General features: G+C 44.5%; 1 protein-coding gene across 1 annotated transcript in view; it reads right to left on the reverse strand.

Annotated features, from left to right (window-relative positions):
• BMERB1 (bMERB domain containing 1) overlaps positions 1 to 21328 on the reverse strand; it is a 94073-nt gene that overhangs the window by 8910 nt on the left and 63835 nt on the right. The window contains exon 3 of the mRNA XM_070412932.1: positions 1637 to 1710. Within this exon, the coding sequence (XP_070269033.1) occupies positions 1637 to 1710 (74 nt within the window). The remainder of the gene's footprint in view (positions 1 to 1636; positions 1711 to 21328) is intronic.

The raw sequence follows: 21328 nt of genomic DNA on the forward strand, positions 1-21328 counted from the left end.
GACACTACCGTCAGAACAAGAGTGTGTTGAGTGCTCCTACCTTTGCATTTGTGATCCCGTGTTACGTCATGGCACAGTCACAGCAACAATGTGAGGGTGGCCTTATTGGTCTTATTTTACAAATAAGGAATTTAAGGCTCAGAAAAATTAAGTTGCTCCATGAAGATCATCTAGCTGGTAATCCTGGATTCAAACCCAGATCACTGTACTCTAAAGTAGTGGTTCTTAGGCAAGGGTCAATTTTCCCAACCCTCCTACCCTCCCTCCCTCCCATACCACATCTAGAAACATTTGGGGTTGTCGCAACTGGGAGGGAAGGGAATGCTACTGATGTGCAGTAGGCAGAGGCCAGGGATGCTGCTAAATTCTACAACACATAGGACAGCCCGCTGTCCCAGCAGAGACTTACCCAGCCCCAAATGTCCCTCGTGCTGAGGCATTTAGAGCAATGCCCTGTTCTAAAGTGAGTTGTGCTGCATTTCTAGCTCGATAATAGGTATCCACTGGATGTCAGGATGCCTCTTGTACTAACTTGTGAGCTCCTTGAAGTAGAACATCATTGCTCATCACTGCATGCCTAGCACCTGGCAGCAATGCAGCCTCTTGAGACATAGGTACTTCGTGAACAGACAGAATGGCAAAAACATTCGAGTCAACGACAGTGGGGGATGCTGGTCCTTGCCAAAACCAAGGCAAGGTTCATGAGACAGACTTGTGTTTGTTCCTTCAATAAAACCTTCCTCTTAGTACCTACCAGGCCCTGATTCCTGCCCTCAAGGTGTATGGAGTTTACAGGGGGACATATATGAGTCAACAGGAAATTATTTGGTAAGGACTTTGGTGAGAGTAACCCCCTGGAGGGCACCTAGCCCATCCTGGACGGCAGGAAAGGCTTTCTTGGGAGAAGGGGCCAAATTAGTTGTGACCTGAAGGACAGATAGAAATGTGTTTGAAAAAAAAAATGTGTTTGGTTAATATAATAATAATAATAATAATAATGGCAATAATTTATTAAGCATTTACTATAGGATGGGAACTGTGCTAAGCACTTTATGTTTTTTTTCCTTCGTCAATTCCACAACACTATGAGGTAAATACCACTACTGTCCCAGTTTACAGATGAAGAAATTGAGTTTTAGTGAAGTAACTTAACTTGCCCAAGGTCATGTCATTAATAAGTGATAGATCTAGGTGTGACTCCAAAGTCAGCTTGTAACCACCATACTCTACCTGTTCCCAAGCCGGATAATAACAGTGATAATTGCTAAAACTCACTGGACTCTTACTTTGGACCAAGTATCAAGCTAAGCACATGGCTTGCATTGTTTCATGTATCACAATGAGATTTATACCCAATGCGTTAGGTACTACTATTACTATGACCACCCCTTTTTCAGAGGAGGAGAAATTGAGCCTCAGAGAGGTAAAGTGACTTGCCGAAGGTCAAGGCCGTGGCCAGGATTAGGACTTGAACTGGACCTGCCTGACAGAGTTGTGTTTGAATCACAGGATCAGGGAGCACTGCACTGCAAGAATGTGGTCGTGTTGGAGACCAGATGAACACCGTCTTCCAGCCCGAGGGAGTACAGATGGGGCAGGCTAGGGACTCTGAGCAGCTGGAGTCCTAGATGGTTACCTGGGATGGCGACCAAGTTCTGCAGCTCCTGCTTCAGGTCCATGATATCGTTGCACAGCTGAATGTCATCCATCCTGGGGAAACAGGACACCGCCGTCAGCAGGTTTCATTGAAAAGCATTCTACACCTCGGGCGCCTCCTCAATTTCAACAAAGAGAACTTGTGGGAAGGGGTGGCCTTTATAAAGGCCACACATGCTCTTTGTAGAAGTTTTCCCCCAAAAGAAGAAAAATAAAGGTTGCCCGATATCTCACTATTTAGAGATGATCAGTTACTATGAATGACACCTTGATAGTGTTCCTCTCAGTCTTCATGTGCCCAGCTTTTGTTTGCTTGTACGAGCAAGCTCATGTGGCAGGTTCAGTGTATTCTTTTATCATCTTGTTGTTAAAATGTTTAAACATTACAGAAATTCACAGCATAGACAGAGAAAATCTCACTCTATCCTTTAGAGGTAACTATTTTCAACAATTTTGTATATATTCCTCCAGATTAAAAAAAAATGTTTATGCTTATACTATCATATAGCATACTGATACGTACAAACACATGTTGCAATGTTCTAAAATTTAATGATATGTCTTGGGCATCTTTTCACATCAGTACATGCAAATCTTCTCACTTGTAATGGCTGTATACTATTCCATTGTGTTGCTATACAGTGATTTATTTAACTCTTCCCATATTCATAGACATCTGGGTGGTTTCCTGATACATTTCTAGGATAAATTCCTAAAAAAATAAACTCCTAGAAATGTAATTGCTGAGTCAAATATCATGAACATGTGCATTTTAATAGCAATTTTCAAACTGTCTACCAACCGTTTGAAAGGATGTTCACTCCCATAGTCTCAGTAATCAGGTTGCATGGACAATTTGCATTATGTAGTGTGTGTGTGTGTGTGTGTGTGTGTGTGTGTGTGACAATCTTAACTCATCTTATGGTAAACAATATTTGTAATGGCTGCCTGGAATTTCACCGAGTAGATTTATCAGGACTGTTTTCATTATGCCTGTATCTTAATTACTTAGGTGGGTTTTTCCGGTTATTTATGCTATTTTAGTCACTGTAAGATGAACATGGATCCACATAGGCGTCTTCTTCAGGTTGGATTATTTGGTGCATGTGTGATGGGGGCTATAGAATCTCTGAATTGGAACGACTGAGTACAAAAGGCTTGGCATGTTTGGGGCCATTGATACATATTATCAAACCGCCTCCCCTTGAAGGAGGTGTGTGTGTGGGGGGGGTATATGCCTTTATTCTGCAAGTTTTTATTGAGCATTTACTATGTCTGCCACTGTCATAGGCTCCAGGGATGCAATAGTTTCTACTGCCCTCATGAGCTGAAATTTAGGCAGAGGAGACAGTGGGTAAACAAAAACAAATGCTATGAAGAATAAAGCAAGAGAGGGGATGGAGTGGGCAGTTTGGACATAGCATCCTACCGTCCCAGGAAGAGACAGAGCGAAGTATTAATATTCTCAAAGGGCTCAACTGTGCCCACACAGCATATGAGGGTGGGGCCAGGAGGAGAAATTAATCTGAGTCCACTGATCCGCCTCCTTCCGCAGCATCTTGGCCAAGAACTGGTCTGTTGCCTCCACAGTGTCATCCACAGACCAGCTCAGGGCCTCTGCCCTATGCTGGTCAAGCATTGCCCATGTTCCCCTTTTTAATCCCAGCATCCCAGCTTTCAGGACAAGAGGCAAGACCATCTCACGTTAGCCCGTGTCTCCTGTTGCCAGAGGCACTCCAACCATTTGTCAGGCCCTCTCCTGGAATGTCCTGGCAGGTGGCAGCTGCCTCGAATGATCTTGGGGAATTGCCAGAAGGGTACAAACTGTTCCCATTGGTTCCTATTGGCGAGTGTGCAACTAGTGGAGCTCCCGGGCCCTTTTTCACAGCAACTATGCATATCAGGTTACATCAGTGGTTCTTAATGGGGACAATTTTGGTCCCCAGGGACATCTGACAATATCTGGAGACATATTTGGTTGTTATAACTGGGTATGTGTGTGGGGGGGAGTGCTACTGGCATCTAGTGGGTAGAGTCCCAGGATGCTGCTCAGCACCCTGCAATGGGCAGGACAGCCCCCCTCAATAGAGAATTATCTGAGCCAAAGTGTTAATCATGCTGAAGTTGAGAAATCTAGGGTTGCACCATGGAATTGACACAGGTCCTGATCAATCATTTCTCAGAGATCAGAGAAGGGAAGATGGCGAAAGGAACTAAAGAAAGACAGGCAGTGGTTAGAGGCAACAAGAGTACTGACACCAAACAGCTCGGGGCGGGGGCGGGGGAGGCATGTATCAGTGATTTAGCGTCTCTGAGTTTCTTTCCTCTTATTTAAAATAGAAATTTTAATAGTACTTCTCCCTAGGATTATATGCACATCAAGCATTGAGCACGTGCCTGGGACATACATAGTAAAATGCTTGGTAACTGTTATTATCATTAGTTATTAGAAAGAAAGAAACAGGGAGAAAAAAAGAGAAAATGCTGCTGCACAAGCAGTTTATTTGACAAAGGGAGCTAACAGGCTCGACCTTAAAAAAAACACACAAAACATTGATTGATTCTTTTTCTCTATGAAAGTTTTAAAATAACATTCCTATCTGATCATAGAACAGATCCCTGATCACTGTAGAAATTTTTGGGGAAAAAAACAAGTATGAAGAAGGAACCTAAAATTATGCCTAACCTTGACCCACGTGCACCCAGAGGTCACTGTTCACTCCAAGTATTTTGGTGTATTTCACACCCATTATTTTCATGCCTGTAGCCCAGGTGTAGCAGGCATGTGCCTTGGGTGGCCTTAGTCCATCTCTAAACTGCACTCAGCATGAGTTTGAATCCTCCCAAACACATCCAAATCCAGCACACATTAACAAGTGAAATGGAGTTCTGGCGTTCTCACAGGGAGTCATGCTGAGAACTCCATAAAAAATCCCTGCTAGACAGCACTGTGGTTTTCCTCAACTCTCCCTCTTGCTGCCAGTTTCCCATCTCTTTTCTTTCTCTCTCTTCCTCTTCCAAAGGCCTCATAGTCAGCTTTGAGGAAGGTCAGCTTTGGTCTTCGACTTATAAACTCCAGTTGGCAAAAGCAAAGATTAGTTGCTCCTGAATTTCCGCAGGAAAGGAGCATGTCCTCCCCCCACTCCCCCCAACACACACACACACACACACACACACACACACACACACACACACACTCTCCAAGCTGTCTATCAGAGCATTCCACTAATGAAAAATCAGGTCATTTTCTGGAAGATGGAGGGATGGGTTTCACCACCAAAGGAAATAAAAAGTCAACGTTTATTGAGCATGTACTATGCGCTGGTCATTTGTCCTCAGCACTTTCCATGCATAAACTCATCTAAATCTTCATGGCAGTCCTGTGAAAGAGGTATTGTTTTTTATTTCCATTTTATAGAAGATAAAATAAAAGTTAAGCAATGTGCCCCAAATCCCACACCGGTAAGTGGATGTTGGGATTTAGCCCAAGTTTGTGCTCTTGATCACTTCCCCATAGTGTCTCCCCCCACTTGGCTGTATGAGTTGCCGCTGACATGGTTGGTTGCCCACATAACTGACCTTCCTCTTCCGAGAGCCCTGACTTGTTTAGGAGGCAGTGTCTCCATCCCTTGATGGAAGCCAGTTATCTCAATCTGTTCAGGCTGCTACAACAAAATACCATAGGTTGGGTGGCTAAACAACAGTCATTGATATCTCAGATCTGAAGGGCTGGGAAGTTCAAGATAAAGGTGTTAGTTGATTTGGTTCCTGGTGAGGACTCTCTTCCTGATGTGCAGATCACCACCTTCTTGCTATATCCTCACATGCTGGAGAACGAGATCGCTCGTCTCTCCTAAAAGGGCACTAATCTCATTCACGAGGGCTTTGCCCTTGTAACTTATCACCTCTCAAAGGCCCCACTTCCTGCCCTGGCCAGGTCGCTCGGGTGGTTGGGGCATCATCCCATACACCAAAATGTTGAGGGTTTAATTCCTGGCACATATGGGAGGTACCAATTAATGTTTCTCTCTCTCTCTCTCTCTCTCCCCTCCACTCCCTTCCTTCCACTCTCTAATAAAAACAATGAATAAAATATATCCTCAGGTGAGGATTAATAAAAAACAAAAGAAAGAAAATGACCTAGTTGGAAGCCTAGTGGAAACCAGCAGAGACCATGAAGTAAAAGCTGAAGCAGACTGACAGGGGAAAGGATTGACTTTTTAACATTTATTTGGATCCTTCCTTTATCATTTGTGGATGCGGTGGACATCTTGGGATGGCTGGGAAGAAGAAATGCCTGGTCACAGAGATGGAGCATTGGTCTGTGATGGGAAGCCTGGATCTGAGTCCAAGTCCTACCACAAACCTCCTCTATGACTAAAAGAAAAACTCTGATTTTCTATACACTCTGCACATCTGACACCAAATTGTGAGTTTTTCCACACCAAGCAATTCTCCAGTTCTCAGTAGACACCCACTGGGTGTCTACAATCTAACTCAATTCTGATACTCACTGCCCAGAGTTAGCACAGACCCCACAGGTTAAGGGCTCAGGCCTACTTCAGATGCCAATCAAAAGTCCAGGCCACCAATACTTCTGACCAACTCACTATGAACTGGTGTTTCCAGGAACCCCTCTTCAGGTTCTATAATTTGCTAGAACTGCTCACAAAACTTAGGAAAACATTTACCTGCATTTACTAATCCTACATAATAAAGGCCTAATATGCTAAGTGTCCAACTGTTCATTTGATCTTTTAACCAGTCACTATGATGTGCACTGACCACCAGGGGGCAGACACTCTGACTGGTAGGTTAGCTTACTGCTGGGGTCTGGCCGATGGGGACTGGGCGAGACGGGCTGGACATGGCCTGGAGCCCTCCCGCAGTCCCTCCCCAGCCCCAGTCATGCACTGGTGGGGTCCCTCGGGCTAGCCTGTGCCCCCTTGCAATGAGGATGTCGGAGAGCCTGTTTTGGCCCAATCCCCGCAGGCCAGGCCAAGGGACCCCACTGGTGCACGAATCTGTGCACTAGGCTTCTCATTTATTATAAAGGATACTAGAGGCCCAGTGCACAAAATTTGTACGTAGGTAGGGTCCCTAGCGGTTGCTGGCTGCTGGCTGCAGGCCGGGGCCTCCCTTCCCCCGGCTGTCTGCTGCTGCTGCTGCCAGCTAGGGCCTCCCTTCGCACCCGCCTTGGCCTGGCACTGCCCGCTCACCTGCTCCACCATCCTGCCACAGTCCCGCTCTCCTAGGGGCCCATCAGGGCCAGCAGCACCTCTACTGCCATCCACTTCCAGCACCATGTCACCAACGCCCGCCATGTTCTGCGCCACCCCCTGGTGGTCAGCGCATGTCTAACTCCTGGTCGGTCAAACTCCCGCCAGTGGGGACAATTTGCATATTAGCCTTTTATTATATAGGATTACAAAGGATACAGATGAACAGCCCCATGGAAAGGAACATAGGGCAAGGTATGGGGGAGGGGTATGGGGTGTGGGGCCCCATGTCCTCTCCCAAAACCTTCCCAACACATCCACGTGTTCACCAATGTGGACACTTTCCAAACATTGCATTTTAGGCATTTTTATGAGGTTACATCACATAGGCATGATGACTGTTAACTCAATCTCTAGCCCCTCTTCCCTCACCAAGAATGGGGGATAAGGCTGGAAGTTCCAAGCTTCTAATTATGTCTTGGTCTTTCTGGTGACCAGACCCCATCCTGAACCTGTCTGGGGCCCCATCCATCTCATTAGCACACAAGAAGACACTCTGGCCACTCTGGAAATTCCCAGGGTCTTAGAAGCTCTTGTGTCAGGAGCAGGAGTCAGAGAACAAGTAGAATAAAAGATGTTCCGAGCGCCCTTATCACTCAGGAAATTACAAGAGTTTCAGGAGCTTTTTGCCAGGAACTGGGGGCAAAGAGCAAATATATTTCTTATTATACCACAATAACTTTGAGCAAGCTATTCCCCTCCCCAGACCTCTGCTTCCTCATGTATAAAATGAGGGGTTTCAATGATCTCTGGAGCCCTGTTCGGTAGAGGAATTTTTAAAATGCTTTAGAGCCAGTCAAATGCGATCTCAGTTCCACCGTGAATTGGCTGTACAACTTGGGCAAGCCCTACACTGCTCTAGGTCTCACTGTGGGTAGGAATAATACCTTTGCCTTGGGGTTATATGAAAATGGCATAAGCTTATGTGTGGGGAGCAGGCAGTCCTGAGCTTGGTACATACATAGTAGGTACATAGGAAAGGCTACTTCTGTCCACCCCTCCGCCCTGGGTAAGGAGGTGAGTCACTGAGCTGTCAGCTGGCAGACACTCCTGAAAAATATTAGCCAACATTCCTACGTCAAAGGATTAGTCTCATGTGCTATTTCAATTTCCTGAACCCTAATGGCACTGAGATGATGAGTGTGTACATTTGTTTAGTGTCCTTGGATTAATGAGCTTAAACGCTCTTCCTGAGGGAGAGTAAGTGTTGAGACAGCTCCAGGGAGCCCGTGAGCTCAGCCATCTCTCAGCATGATGCTGGGGACCCTGAGCTCAGGTGACTCATCCCTGAAAGGGACGCCTTTGTGATGCGTCGCTGGAGACCATGCTGCCTGCTTCTCCCTGTGGCGTGATTATGGTCTGTGCGTTAACCGGCTTCTCCCTTGGTTGTAAGCAGACCCCCATTCCTGGATGTGACACTGTTCCCCAAAGCATGTCACCTCCCTCAAGCACAGATTATTCCTCTCCGCCAGGGGTTTTCTATACTGACTCTGTTTTGATTCATCCTAGAAAGAAAATTACTAACAATGAAAAACTCATCAAGCTGAGCACTTGGGGTTTCTGCCTTTTCCTGTGTGTATGTGACATGTCAATTACAATTTCACCTGAAAAATTACCAACAAAATATTGTTTAGGGTTGTTTTAAACTTAAAAGGACCCTAGCTGGTTTTGATCAGTGGTTAGAGAATCAGCCCTCAGACTGAAGGGTCTAGGGTTTGATTCCCATCAAAGGCACATACCTCGGTTGCAGGCTCCATCCCTGGCCCCAGTCAGGTGCGGGAGGCAAACCAATTGATGTGTCTCTCTCATATCGATATTTCTCTCTCTCTGGCTCTCCCCTTCCCTTCCACTCTCTCTAAAAAAATCAATGGAAAAAATATCCTCAGGTGAGGATTAACAAAATAAATAAGACTAAAAGCGTACTTTTAGTCTTTTCAAAATTATATAACTACTAGAAGCCCAGTACACGAAATCGCGAAGCTCCGCCCACCCATGCACGCCTTGCCGCACTTGCAGCCCTGCCCACCTGCGCCAGTCTTTGGTCTTATGGGCGTTAGGGCCACTGGGTTTTTATAATATAGATTATATAAATATGACCTCCCTGTAAAAAAGTCAAACAATACTGAAGTATAATCATAGCTGGCATTTATTGTTTTTATACTATTAGTGCCTGGCTCTGGGCCAAGCATTTTACACAAATCATCTCAATTAACTCTCAAAGCAAACCTGTGAGGTGGGTATTATTATTATTATTATTATTATTATTAGAGGCCTGATGCACAAAATTCGTGCAAGAGTAGGCCTTCCTTCCCCTAGTTGCCGGCACCGGCTTCCCTCTGGCCACCAGCAGGCACCTGGGACCTGGGCTTCCCTTGCAGCCCTGGCTTCGTCCAGAAGGACATCCGGTCTAATTAGCATATTATGCTTTTATCATTATAGATCCCTCAGATGGTGTTAGGAACTTGCTCAGGTCACAGAGTGATAGGAACTTGAATCCTGGCAGTCTGATCTCTCAACTGGGAATATGAGTCCCACGTGGTAGTTGGAGTTCAGGGACGATGGAAATCAGAGTAATTTGGGGGAAAGCTTCTCAGCTCTGGGTGCCATTTACAGGAGGGGCACAATCTGGATGGTCAGGGAAAAGGGTACCTCACACTCAAGTAGAGGGGGAAGTTGAGTCAAACACCAACTGTAGAAAGGGGTGTGGTATCCCGGGTGTTTGACAGAGAAGAGACCAGCCAAATAGGACGTGTTGATGACGTACAAGTCTGGGTTCTGAAGAACTTAACATGGAAGCCCTCTTAGGTTCTAGAGTGAGAGCACGACACCATGTGTCTATGAAAGCCAATTTGGCAGACATAGTGATCATTATGTGTGCACCAAGGAGAAAGAAAGAGCTTCCTCATTCTGAATTTCTGTTTCAAGAGCTCACTGCACTTCCTGGAAGACGGGCTTGCTCATGAATTTTCAGCAGGACTGATAAAATTATGGCCCATGGCCCAAATCTGGTGCCTGCTTTGTTATACAATCCACGAGGTAAGACTGGTTTTTGCATTTTTAAGTGGTTTGGGGTAGGGGAATTAAAAGAAAAATGACATTTCGGGATACATTAAAATTATATGAAATTCAAAGTTCAGTGTCTATAAATAATGGTGTGGTTTTTTTTTTTTAACACAGCCATGCCCACTCATTTACGTTTTATCTTTGGCTGCTTTTGCGCTACGACAGCAGAATTGAGCAATTGTGACATAGACCGTATGGCCTGCAAAATCTAAACTTGTTACTAGCCAGCCTTTTATAGAAAAATTTTGTGGGGTCCTGACCTTCAGAGAGAACCATGGAAAGCAATTAGAGACTAACGAAATTGCTAGAGGTGGAAGAACTCTCATCTTCCAAGGATGAAGAAATGAATGCCCAGAGAGGGGAATATTAATCTTTGATTCATTGATTTGCTGACTCATCCAATAAATCAATGATCCAGAAAACACTTATTGAGAGCCTAATGTGTGTCGGGCTTCCTGACTCAATTTTCACTTCCAAGAGACACCAGGATTCGAGGCCAGCTACCAAGGCCACATGGCCGAGACGGCAGGGCTCTCAATGCCCTGCAGCTTTGACCGGAGGTCCAGAGCCCACTCCCACCTTCTTCTCTGGGTTCCAGCTGGGAGTTGGACTGTGCCCACTGCATATAAAGTTGGCCAACAGATTTCCTGCAGACACCTGCTGATGCAATCTGGAGTTTCCACAACAGCATTTGTCCTTCATACCCTTCGCTTCACTGAAGGAGATATTAAATTTTGTGACTTCATTTCTTAGTTTCTACTTTTATCCCCCAATCGCTTGCCAAGATGGTGCCTACACTGAGACATATAAGTTATCCCATTGGATGGCTCAGCAAGCTCTGAAGGAGAGAGAGGTTCTGGCCCTGGGTTTCCCTAATCCTAGCCCTGAGGCCCTGGGCTGAGTGACCTGAAAAGAATTAAAGATGTGGGCAAAGATTAGGCTCTAAACAGGTGAGAGAGAGGGGACCCCTGGGAGAAAGAAAAAGGAAGAGGGAAAGGTGGGAGTGAAAGAGGAGGAGGGAGAGGGGGAAGACAGGGAGGGGGATGAAAGGGCGGGAGAGGGGAGAGAAAGGCAGAAGAGGGGATGGGAGGGGAAACAAAATGAATGTCCAATAAAGTGCATTGGTTACATACATAATTTCCCAACTTTCAATATTTTCTCAAAAGATAGTTGAGAAATGTAGAAAATATAATTGAGAGTAACATAAAATTGAGAAAATACAGCCAACACAGACTTGGTGAGGTAAGACACTAAGGTGCTAGGGTCGCCAGATTTGGCAAATCATAACACAGGGTGCCCAGTTAGATTTGGATTTCAGATAAATATCAAGTCATTTTTAGTATAAGGAGGCCCCCATGCAATATTTGGAACATACTTATACTGAAAAATGATCCACTGTTTACCTGAAATTCAGATCTAACTGGGTGTCCTTTGTTTTCTCTGGCAATCCTATCAGGTGAGGGAGGCCAAAAGGGAGGCCAGACTTTAAAAATCAGCCTCCTTTTCTAAAATGGCATTAGCCCAGGAGGCCTATTTTGTGCTTGGGGAGGAGGGAAGTCTACAGGCCAGAGTGGTTAGAATAATGGCCAATCTCCTACCTTATTCCTCTCCATTTCCACTGGAGAGCCCTCTGTCGATGAGTTTTTAGAGATGTGGGGGTTTGAGAAAACAGCAATGAAAAGCCCCAAGGAGAATTAACAAAAATGGCCAGTGAAGTGATGGGAGTAGAAAATTGGAGACAATTTGGAAACATATGTCGAGGGGTTTGAAAACATTTAAACTCTTTAGTGATTCCCATTTCTAGGATCTCATCCTAAGGAGATAATTAGGGTACCATAAAGATTTAGCTATGATTGTGTGCAATATAGCCGAGCTTGCAATAGCAAAAAGCTGGAAGCGACCATAATGTTCAACAATAGAAGGGGATTGCTTAAATAAATTATGGTATGTATGCATAATGGAATTTCACATTAAAATGATATGCAGAAGAGATGTTATTGATATTTTTTAAAACTGGTTAAGAAATATTGATCCAATTTTGCAAAGTACATATACATAGAAAAAAAAGATAGCAAGACTCCATTCAAAATGTTACAGTGATTATTGTGAAGAAATTTTTATTTCCTTCATTTGCTCTCTGTGTTTAAAATTTTTTTATAATATGCATGTATTACCTGGATAATTTTTTAAATTTTTTGTCTTGTTTTTAATATATTTTATTGATTTTTTTACTGAGAGGAAGGGAGAGGGATAGAGAGTTAGAAACATCAATGAAAGAGAAACATCAATCAGCTGCCTCCTGCACATCCTACTGGGGATGTGTCCGCAATCAAGTTACATGCCCTTGACCGGAATTGAACCTGGGACCCTTCAGTCTGCAGGCTGATGCTCTATCCACTGAGCCAAACCAGTTAGGGCTAAAGTTTTTTGTTTTAAATTACCATGGGCCACCCCTTTTGTGAGAAATATCCACCTGTCCGAATTCAAATAACAGATTCGGAGACAGAAGTATGGCGAAAACAAGACTTTTAATTTGTGCCCCTGAGCACAGCCTATTTACCCCGTCACTCCTCCGGTTCCTCATTGGCTGAGTACGATGGGATCACCTGTTTCCTCATAGGTCACCTAGGTCTTATTGTCTCCTATTGGCCAATGGGCTGAGGCCTTTTCTAGTTGCCTCCACCTCCTCCTGTCTAGTTGAGACCGGCACCTTGGGGGTTTCCACCATGATGCTGGCTCACACCCACAGTTCTTTGTTCTTATATCCTCTTCCCTCCTCCCTACATTCTGCTTGCCCTGGGGAAATTCAGTAACCGTTTCCATTCGAAGTTGACTATGCTGGAGATGGATCACAGAGCCTACTTCCTACCCTTTCCTCAGAGGCAAACACAGCCAGTCTTGGGTCACTACAGCCCCAACAGAAGCCCCTCCTTGCCCTGGTCTCGTCGGCCTCATCTCTAGCCACAGACCTCACCTTTGAGCTAGCAGCCCATCTGCATGCTTGTGTGAATCCTGATATGCATCCTTCAAGCCTTGGCTTCCTTCAACTCCCTTTCCCACCCCAGAACATCTCTGTCTCCTATGCATCTTTCAAGACAGCCTCAGCACCCACTCCGGAGCCTTCCTGCTGCTCCCAGCCTGGATCAGCTCCTCTGCCTTCATGCTGCCTCAGCCCCCGGGGCCATACCACAGCTCAGCCTCCTGGTAATCATCTAGGCACTTGTGTCTCTCCCTAAATAGACTGTGTACCCTTTAAGGGACTTTGACTCTTCCCTCTGTGGTTCGAGCTGTCATCCATGCCTGACACATGGCAGTAAGCAAGTGATGAAGAACGGAAGACAAGCTGGCAGGCGGGCAAGGAGGAGTACACACAGTCCTGGGTTTTTATTGAAACAAGGCCTCATGACTACAAGTGCATGTGGAAAATTTTCAAATCCTATGATAGAGGCCCCACAAGGGCAATAGTATCAATCAAAGGCAGTGAGTCACAGGGCAATAGTATCAATCAAAGGCAGTGAGTCACCCCCCAGAGAAATCCAATTAAACATTGTAATTCAAGTGAACCTGCTTGGCATGCTACTCTCAATACAGTTTCTATTCTGAGCTCTCTCAGCATTTGGGCCCTTCTGTGCCTTCCATTCTCCACTACCTGCTGAGTTCCTGCCAGTGGGATGTCTCCTCTCCCAAACCTTCCCTCCCTGCCCCCGCATCCATCTCTCTCTCCCATGCTGATACCAACAAAAGCATTCATTTGAGCACTGGGCCTAGTACTATCTCACTTAATTCTACAATCTATAGGGCAGGTTAGCTAGAAAACTGGTTAACAGCCCCAAGGGCAATAAAACCATAGGGCTAGCTTTTCTACTGAACAAAAACTAAAATTATGGAAACCCATGAATTTGTAGTTGGCTAGACAGAAGTGTGGGTGGCCCAGAACTTGAAATTGGCATCTGAATTGAAGGCAGTTTTGTGGGAGCGAGCCCTGAAACTTGCAAGATCAGACCCTAACTCCAAGTAGAGAGTGTCAGAACTGAATTGAACTATTGGATATCCAGTTGGTGTCATGAATCAGAGCATTGGTGTGGAAAAGCAACACTTATTTAGTGTCAGAAGAAAACCACGTTTGGTGTCAGAAGGAGTGATAAAGTTCATTTGTGTATTGGAACACACCAAATGGGGGCTACCCCAGTGACCTGGCCCACGTCATGGATCTAAACCTGTCAGCTGTACTTACAGGAAACACCTGTCGAGAAAACCTAACGTACACCAATCACAATCCTTAACTCAGCTTTGGCTAGCTTAGTTCGTCCGAGAAAATAGGATCTGCTAGTCTTAGAAGGAGATCCCCAACCTCCTAGCCTATCATGGCCTGTTTCCATGTTGCCTCTTCTAACACTCTGTAAACTCACTCTTGCCCGAGGCCCCGGAGAAAGAGTGCTCCACTAATTGTGAAACACTGTCCTACCCCAATCCATGGATTGTTTTCCCTGGGATAAAGGACATCAAACTTGTTACTACATTGTTTTAGTTTTGTCATCTGATGGTGGTGTCAGAAAACACTAAAGAGTTTCAGAGAAGTTAAGCAATTTGCCCAAGATCACCCAGCTGGCAAGCACCTTGGCCGGGACACCAACTCTTAAATAGGCAAAGCCCTGAACCTGGATCACTGTTTGTGCTGCCTCTGGCTGTGCTGACTACCTCCCACCACCCACCAGAGGTGACAGTCACCTGCCCCTTGCTCATTGTGGCTAAGTAAGTGTTTCCCCATCACTAGTCATTTGCATATGGAAATATCTGCCAGATCTTATGCCCTCTCCACTATTACTTATTCACTATTTTTCTTTTCATTGACTCACTTTTCATATACATTTTTAATATAAAACTTTTTACAGCATCATAAATGGAAAACCAGTATTTTTCCTTAGAAGACATGAAAATTAGTTAATTAATGTTTTCCCAAATACTGCCTAAAATCATCCCAGTGTGCACCCCAGTTCAGGAAAAACAGGACCAACTGAATCTCATAAGGTCACACAGCCAAGATATCAACCAGGTCCCATCTCCAAGTCTAATCCTCTTTCAACCGAAACATGAATCCCTCGACAGTGTTTCTGGTTAACTATGTCAGGGCAGCAAGCAGAGAGGAACTGAAAGTTCCTCAAGATGGCCCTTGTGACCAAAAGGAAAAGCAAACAGAGTGATGACAGACAACAGATGGTCAGAGGGCTGATTCCTCCAGGCAGATAATGATGCCCTGGGCAAGGCTCCCTGAATTTAATCACCAGAGCTCGCAGGGACTGAAGCAGACCTACTCTAAGCTGTTCTAGGAGCAGATGGAGTTCCCCCCAGAACCGCTCAAGGACAGTTATGGTGGCCCTAAGAGGCAGCGTGAGCACTTGCAGACATGGACTAGTAGATAATCACATGTTCAAAGTGGAAGGAGAGTGCAGAGTTCCCTTTTCTTTTTTATTTTATTGGTTGATTGATTTGAGAGGGAGGGAGGAGAGAGAGAGAGAGAGAGAGAGAGAGAGAGAGAGAGAGAGAAGGCTTGTTGTTCCATTTATGCATGCATTCATTGATTGATTCTTGTATGTGCCCTGATTAGGGATCGAACCCACAACCAGAGTTCCCTTTTCATGATTTGGAACAACTCACCAAACTTCATTTGGAGAAACCTCATGCCAAACCAAAATGTCAGTTTATTCAGGCATTTTCTAAAGTGTTGCTTTCAAAGTGAAATCAAGATCTCATTCCGTAAATGAACAATTTTTGTCTTGGCTCAAACTCTAGCTTCAAAACTCTTTCATAGGTTGCAGAACCCAAGAATTCTCACAGCTAATATGTAGGGGGAACTTATAAAGGGCTAAGCTCTATACTAAGTTATTTTCCTGTGTTATTTCATTTAATCTTCACTCCAACTCTATAAAGTATAAACTGTTAGTACAGCAGTTGCACAGATGAGGGACCTGAGACTTAGAGTTTACACAGTCATTCAGTTATAGGGCCGGGAGTACATTTATGCACATCCTGCTCTAGAAACCACCTTTATTATTACACTCTAATCCCAAAACCCCTCAGTGAAGAAGCTCAGAAATTCCATGTCTCCCAACTCTTGGCTTCCCCACTTGATTGCTTTAAAAAGTAAAGATTAAAAAGGAGACTGTTTGTTGTTTTTTAGAGGTTGAAATGGAGTGAATTGAAAGCAATCATTGCTGAATAAATTCCAATTCTGTTTATAGGCTTTCTGAAAGCTTATCATAATTTTATTGGTAAATATACCATCAGGTTCAACTAAAGGCTTTTTCAATGGATTTCGAGGACGGATGTGATCATGAAGACAACAGATGGCATCGGAATTCTTATGCACCACAGGAGACCACAGACATACACTTCATTCTGATTCTGATCATAATCCTAAGCTAATGGAGGGAGAGGCACCTATTGCTGTGCAAGGAGTCAGGCTAACATAGGGCAGCTTTTATACTTTTAGTCTGAAGCCAATTTTCATCGAGGAAAAAAATGTTAAGAAAATAAGATGAGTCATTTGTAAGCAGCTGATGGACACCAGGATTCTTCTACTTCGCCCAGAGAAGAGGTTAGGGGATGTCTATGCAGTGGGGGTTGGGAGGATCACCCCAACTGTTTTAAAAACTCCCAATGGCGAGGCCACACCCTAGAACAATTAAATAAGACTCGGGGAGTAAGACCCAGGCATCAGTGTTTTTCTTTTGAAGGTGATTTCAGTGTGATTGCTTGACTCCAGGAGAGTCAAAATTAAGAACCAGTGGTCTTGGGGGAACTGGCAGCCTAGTGAAAAGTGGATGTTTCACTGCCTCCAGTTTCTGGCTGCTGTCAGCCAGGGCTCTCTCTATCAAGGTGGCAGAACCATGAGTTATGGGGGCAAGGAATTAGACTTCCACAATCGTGGGAGGAGCAGAGGAGGCATCAACCAGATGCCCTGACAAGTCAGGCCTTGCAGCTACAGAGGTGAGGCTACAGAGGGCGAGGAGGTAGACGGGTCTACGGGAGGCTGTGCCTAGTCTGCCAACCGTCTCTAGAAGATATGGGGTGGCTGTTGGTCATCAGACCTGGTGGTTAGGAAGACAAGCCGGATGGGAGCTGGAAGAGAGTGGGGACAAGCTGGAACCTCTGAGGTCCTCTTGGTCTGGTTACCTCCAATCTAACCAGGGGCCCTTAAAGAGCAAACACTACTGCTTCCCTTCTGCCTCCCAGATCGCCCACCTTTAACCTGGACCAGGCAGGGATAGGGATTCTGGGAAAGAGAGTTCTCAGCCTAGCTAAGTTTTTGATAAAACATCCCAGCACAAACTAAAAGGAAGAGAAATCTACTCAAGCTCACTTAATGAAAAGATAGTTTAGTAAAGGTGTAAGAACACGGAAGTAAATGTTATTACCTTAACAGCTGGTACCCAAATTTATCTTGGGGAAGAAATGGTTTTTGCTTGGAATCATACTTTGACAAACACCGGGGGGAGTGTTCCTGAGAGCTCAAGAATGTTTTGGTGCCATGGCTTCCTAGAAGTGGGCGAAACTGCTCTGCATGAGACAGGGAGAGGAATCTGTCTTACTTGGAATGAAGTAACATAACTGACTGACATAAAGGAGAAAGCAGGAAAGATGGCGAGACTGGCCCTTGTATGTGGAAAAAGGCAAAGAAAAAAGGAGCTGTCTTGGTACAGAGTTGTAAAAAGGACCTCGTTAGCCATGAATGTCAAATGTGGACTTTAAAATGGTTTGCTGTGAAGAGCTCAATGCGAACCCTTTCTGTGATCCTTAGATCCATGACTCCTCAAATGACCTGTGGGACTAGTATTGGGCTTTACTTTGTTCTGTTGTTATGGAAACTGGTGAAGCATATGAGTTTCATACCCACATGGAGTGGGGTACAGAATCCAGGAAACCAAGCGCAGGAGCGGAGAAGACCTGAGAATGAACCTAGTGGAAATTCACAGACATCTTCGTGGTGGATTTTGGATTTCCCCACCCAGTGCCTTCCCCAGGGTGGGAGGCATCTCTCCAAGGGTCTGGAGAAGATCTTATACTCAGATGCAGTTGTGCTATTTCTTCCCTCCAAAGACAGCTTTCTCCGCTCATGGTTTGCAAACCTCCCATCACCTAACTGGCCCAGTCTCTCTATAACCCAGAGGACAGACTCTGATTGGCCCAGACTGAACCAATCTAGACCAATCAGCTCTGGCCTGGAGGAAGAGCATGAGAGAGGTAGGAACCCCTACCTCTAAGGAGGGGCAGTGGGTAGGGAAGTAATGATTGGCACTGGATGGACGTACCAGAGCCAGGCCCTGGGGTCAGCTGCTGAAGCTAGAATCCCAGATCTACTAGTTCTTAGCTGAGTAATCTTGGGCAAGACTCTCATCTGTAAAACTCAATTTCCTCATCTGTCAAATGTGGCTCACAATAGTGTCTGCCTCATCAGGTTGCTATGAAGTTGAAATCAGGAGATTCATATAAAAAATGAGCATTGACCTAGTCAGTGTGGCTCAGTGGTTGAGCATCGACCCATGAACCAGGAGGTCCCAGTTCGATTCCCCATCAGGGCACATACCCAGGTTGCAGACCCAATCCCCAGTGTGGAGTGTGCTGGAGGCAGCTGATCAATGATTCTCTTTCGTCACTGATATTTCTATCACTCACTCCCTCTCCCTTCCTCTCTCTAAAATCAATAAAAACTTCTTTTAATTAATCATTGTACCTGGCACATGCAAGTGTTCAAGAAATGTTAGATACTAATGATGATAACCTTAGGAATTGGCCATAGTATCTCAGCACCTGGCTCTCTTGCCTCACCACCCATCTAAAGCTTCCATCAATCACACAGGAGCCATCCAGCTTTTGTCTCCTCACCTGGACTGCAATGGGGCAGAGCCCTCCTCTGTACTGTTCATTGCTACATTCCATGGAGCTGGCACATCTATGGTAATTCTACCATAGATGCTTGTTGAATGAATGAAGGAATAAATAAATGCTTGAATATTCACAGGTATGAAAATTCATTACATCCCAAGATTTCAACTTTTCATAGCTCTACGTATTGGGGAAGGCCTCTCTCATGCTGAGATAGGGATCTGATTCACTGTGGTATCTGTGTATTGGTTCTAGTTCCACATAAAAAGAACAAACTCCTTCTTCCACTTGACAATCCTTTAGATGTTTCAAGAGAGCTCTCAGGTGCCCTTTGAACCTTTTCCTCCCCAGTCTTACATCCTTGTCATGGAAGAGATCTTTACTCCACCCTCCAATCTCCTCCCTTCTCTTGTGCCCACTCTTCAAAAATAAATAACCTACTACCAAAAATCAAGAGCCTGGGCACAATGTCTGCTCTTACCAATGCATTTGTTAATTTCCAAACTCAATTTCTTCCTGAAGGAAATTACATTTAATGAACACTTACATTATGGCAGGAACTGGACAGGTGCTTAATATACATGATCACTTTTATTCCTCATACCCAGCCGTTGAAATATTGGATGCATTTCCCATTTGACAGATGAGGCAACTGAAGCTCAGAGAGGTGAAGGTATTTGTCTGAGATTGCACAGCCTGCTGTACTAGTAAATGGCAGAGCTAGAATTCAAATGTAAGTGTAATCTAATCTGGAGCACATGCAGGTTTCTCTTTTTATCAGAAAGCAACCCTGTCAAAGACCAGCACATCTAGTAATGAACAAACAGGTGGCCCTTCCTTTGTGGAACTCAACCAGGAGTGTCTTAGATTGACCTTATCAGATTCAAAACCCCTGAGGATGTTAGAGAACTGAAGACAGAGGACCAAGAGTGGGCCAGAATTCCAGGAGAAAAGATCTATGTAACCGATCACTCAATGAGGAGCAGCCAACTAAATAAAGTGAAAGATGTGAATCAGGATATTGTCTTAATGAGTGTCAGGGGCCAGCATGCTTACGTAGACCCAAAATACCATGGCATCTCTGCTAAATTATTCATATCTTTCCCCTCCTCCCATGTCTCTTTGAACATCCTGTCCCAGAAATATTAAGACAGAGCCGGTTCTTATCTGAAAAGAAATGTGGAAATGAGGCCCAGCCAGGCATTATCTGATTCTGGACTAAGCACAGAACAAAAAGCTGAGCCCTCAATTGAGACCATCAAGTGATATGGACAAGCACTTCTCAACCTCTGCTGCCAGTCAAATCAGCATTGTCCAGAAATAAGCAGTCAAGCCACTGTACATGCATTATTGAGATTTTCCCTTCCCTTCCCTTCCCTTCCCTTCCCTTCCCTTCCCTTCCCTTCCCTTCCCTTCCCTTCCCTTCCCTTCCTTTCCCTTCCCTCCCCTTCTCTCTTCTTTCTTCCTCCCCCCACCTCTACTTTTTCTTTGGGAGATTTCAAAGAATGATGACAACTCACTGTAAGATGAAGCAATGTGTGTTCTCTACAGTGTGCTGCTCAGCCTTGCAGTGGCCATCTCTGTGACTGTGGTCAGTTGAACAACGCCTCTCAAAGTTATCTGTGTCCTAGTCCCTGGAACCTGTGAATATGTTACTGTATTCATGCAAAAGTGACTTTGCAGCTGCGATTAAATGAAGGAACTTGCGGTGGCAGATTATTCTGGATGGGTGCACAACACTATGAATGTTCTTAATACCAATGAGCTATACACTTAAAACTGGTTCCGATGCTACATTTTATGTTGGCTGTATTTTACCACAACAAAAACACTGGAAAAAATACAGGGGTGGGCAAAAGTAGGTTTACAGTTATAAGTACAAGAAACACAGTTTATTCTTGTGTTATTCTTTATTAATTTTTTGTATTATTTTCCATGTAAGCCTATTTTTGCCCAACCTGTATATGTATATTTGTGTATGTGTGTATATGTTTAAAGCATGTGCATAAAGTACATATATACAGTATATATACTGTATATATATGTGCATAAAGTACATATATAAAGTATTGTTCCATATACAGTTTATGGAACAATAAGCAGTTATGTTCCCATCATCCTCCTTAAGTAATAACCTGTATATGCCCATTAGAAACCCTGGTATGCCCTATTCCCTTGTATTTTTCTCATTCCCCCAGAGGTAAGACCTACTCTGAATTTGTGCTAATGCTTTTTATTTGTAAAGTTAACCATCCCTATATGAATGCCTGCACAATTTGTTAGTTTTACATATTTTGACCTTTACCCAGTCAAGTTGACACAATATTAGCCATCACATAGAGCTAATATGGTGGTTTCCCTCCCAGCTCACCATAATCCAGGAGTCTCAGAGGAGATCCTTGGAGCCAAGAGAATGTAAACATTTATGGTAAGACAGAGCTCCCAGA

This window comes from Myotis yumanensis, unplaced genomic scaffold (genome assembly GCF_028538775.1).
Source record: "Myotis yumanensis isolate MYYU_CA2020_CCGP unplaced genomic scaffold, mMyoYum1.0.hap1 SCAF_4, whole genome shotgun sequence".
Lineage (NCBI taxonomy): Eukaryota > Metazoa > Chordata > Mammalia > Chiroptera > Vespertilionidae > Myotis > Myotis yumanensis.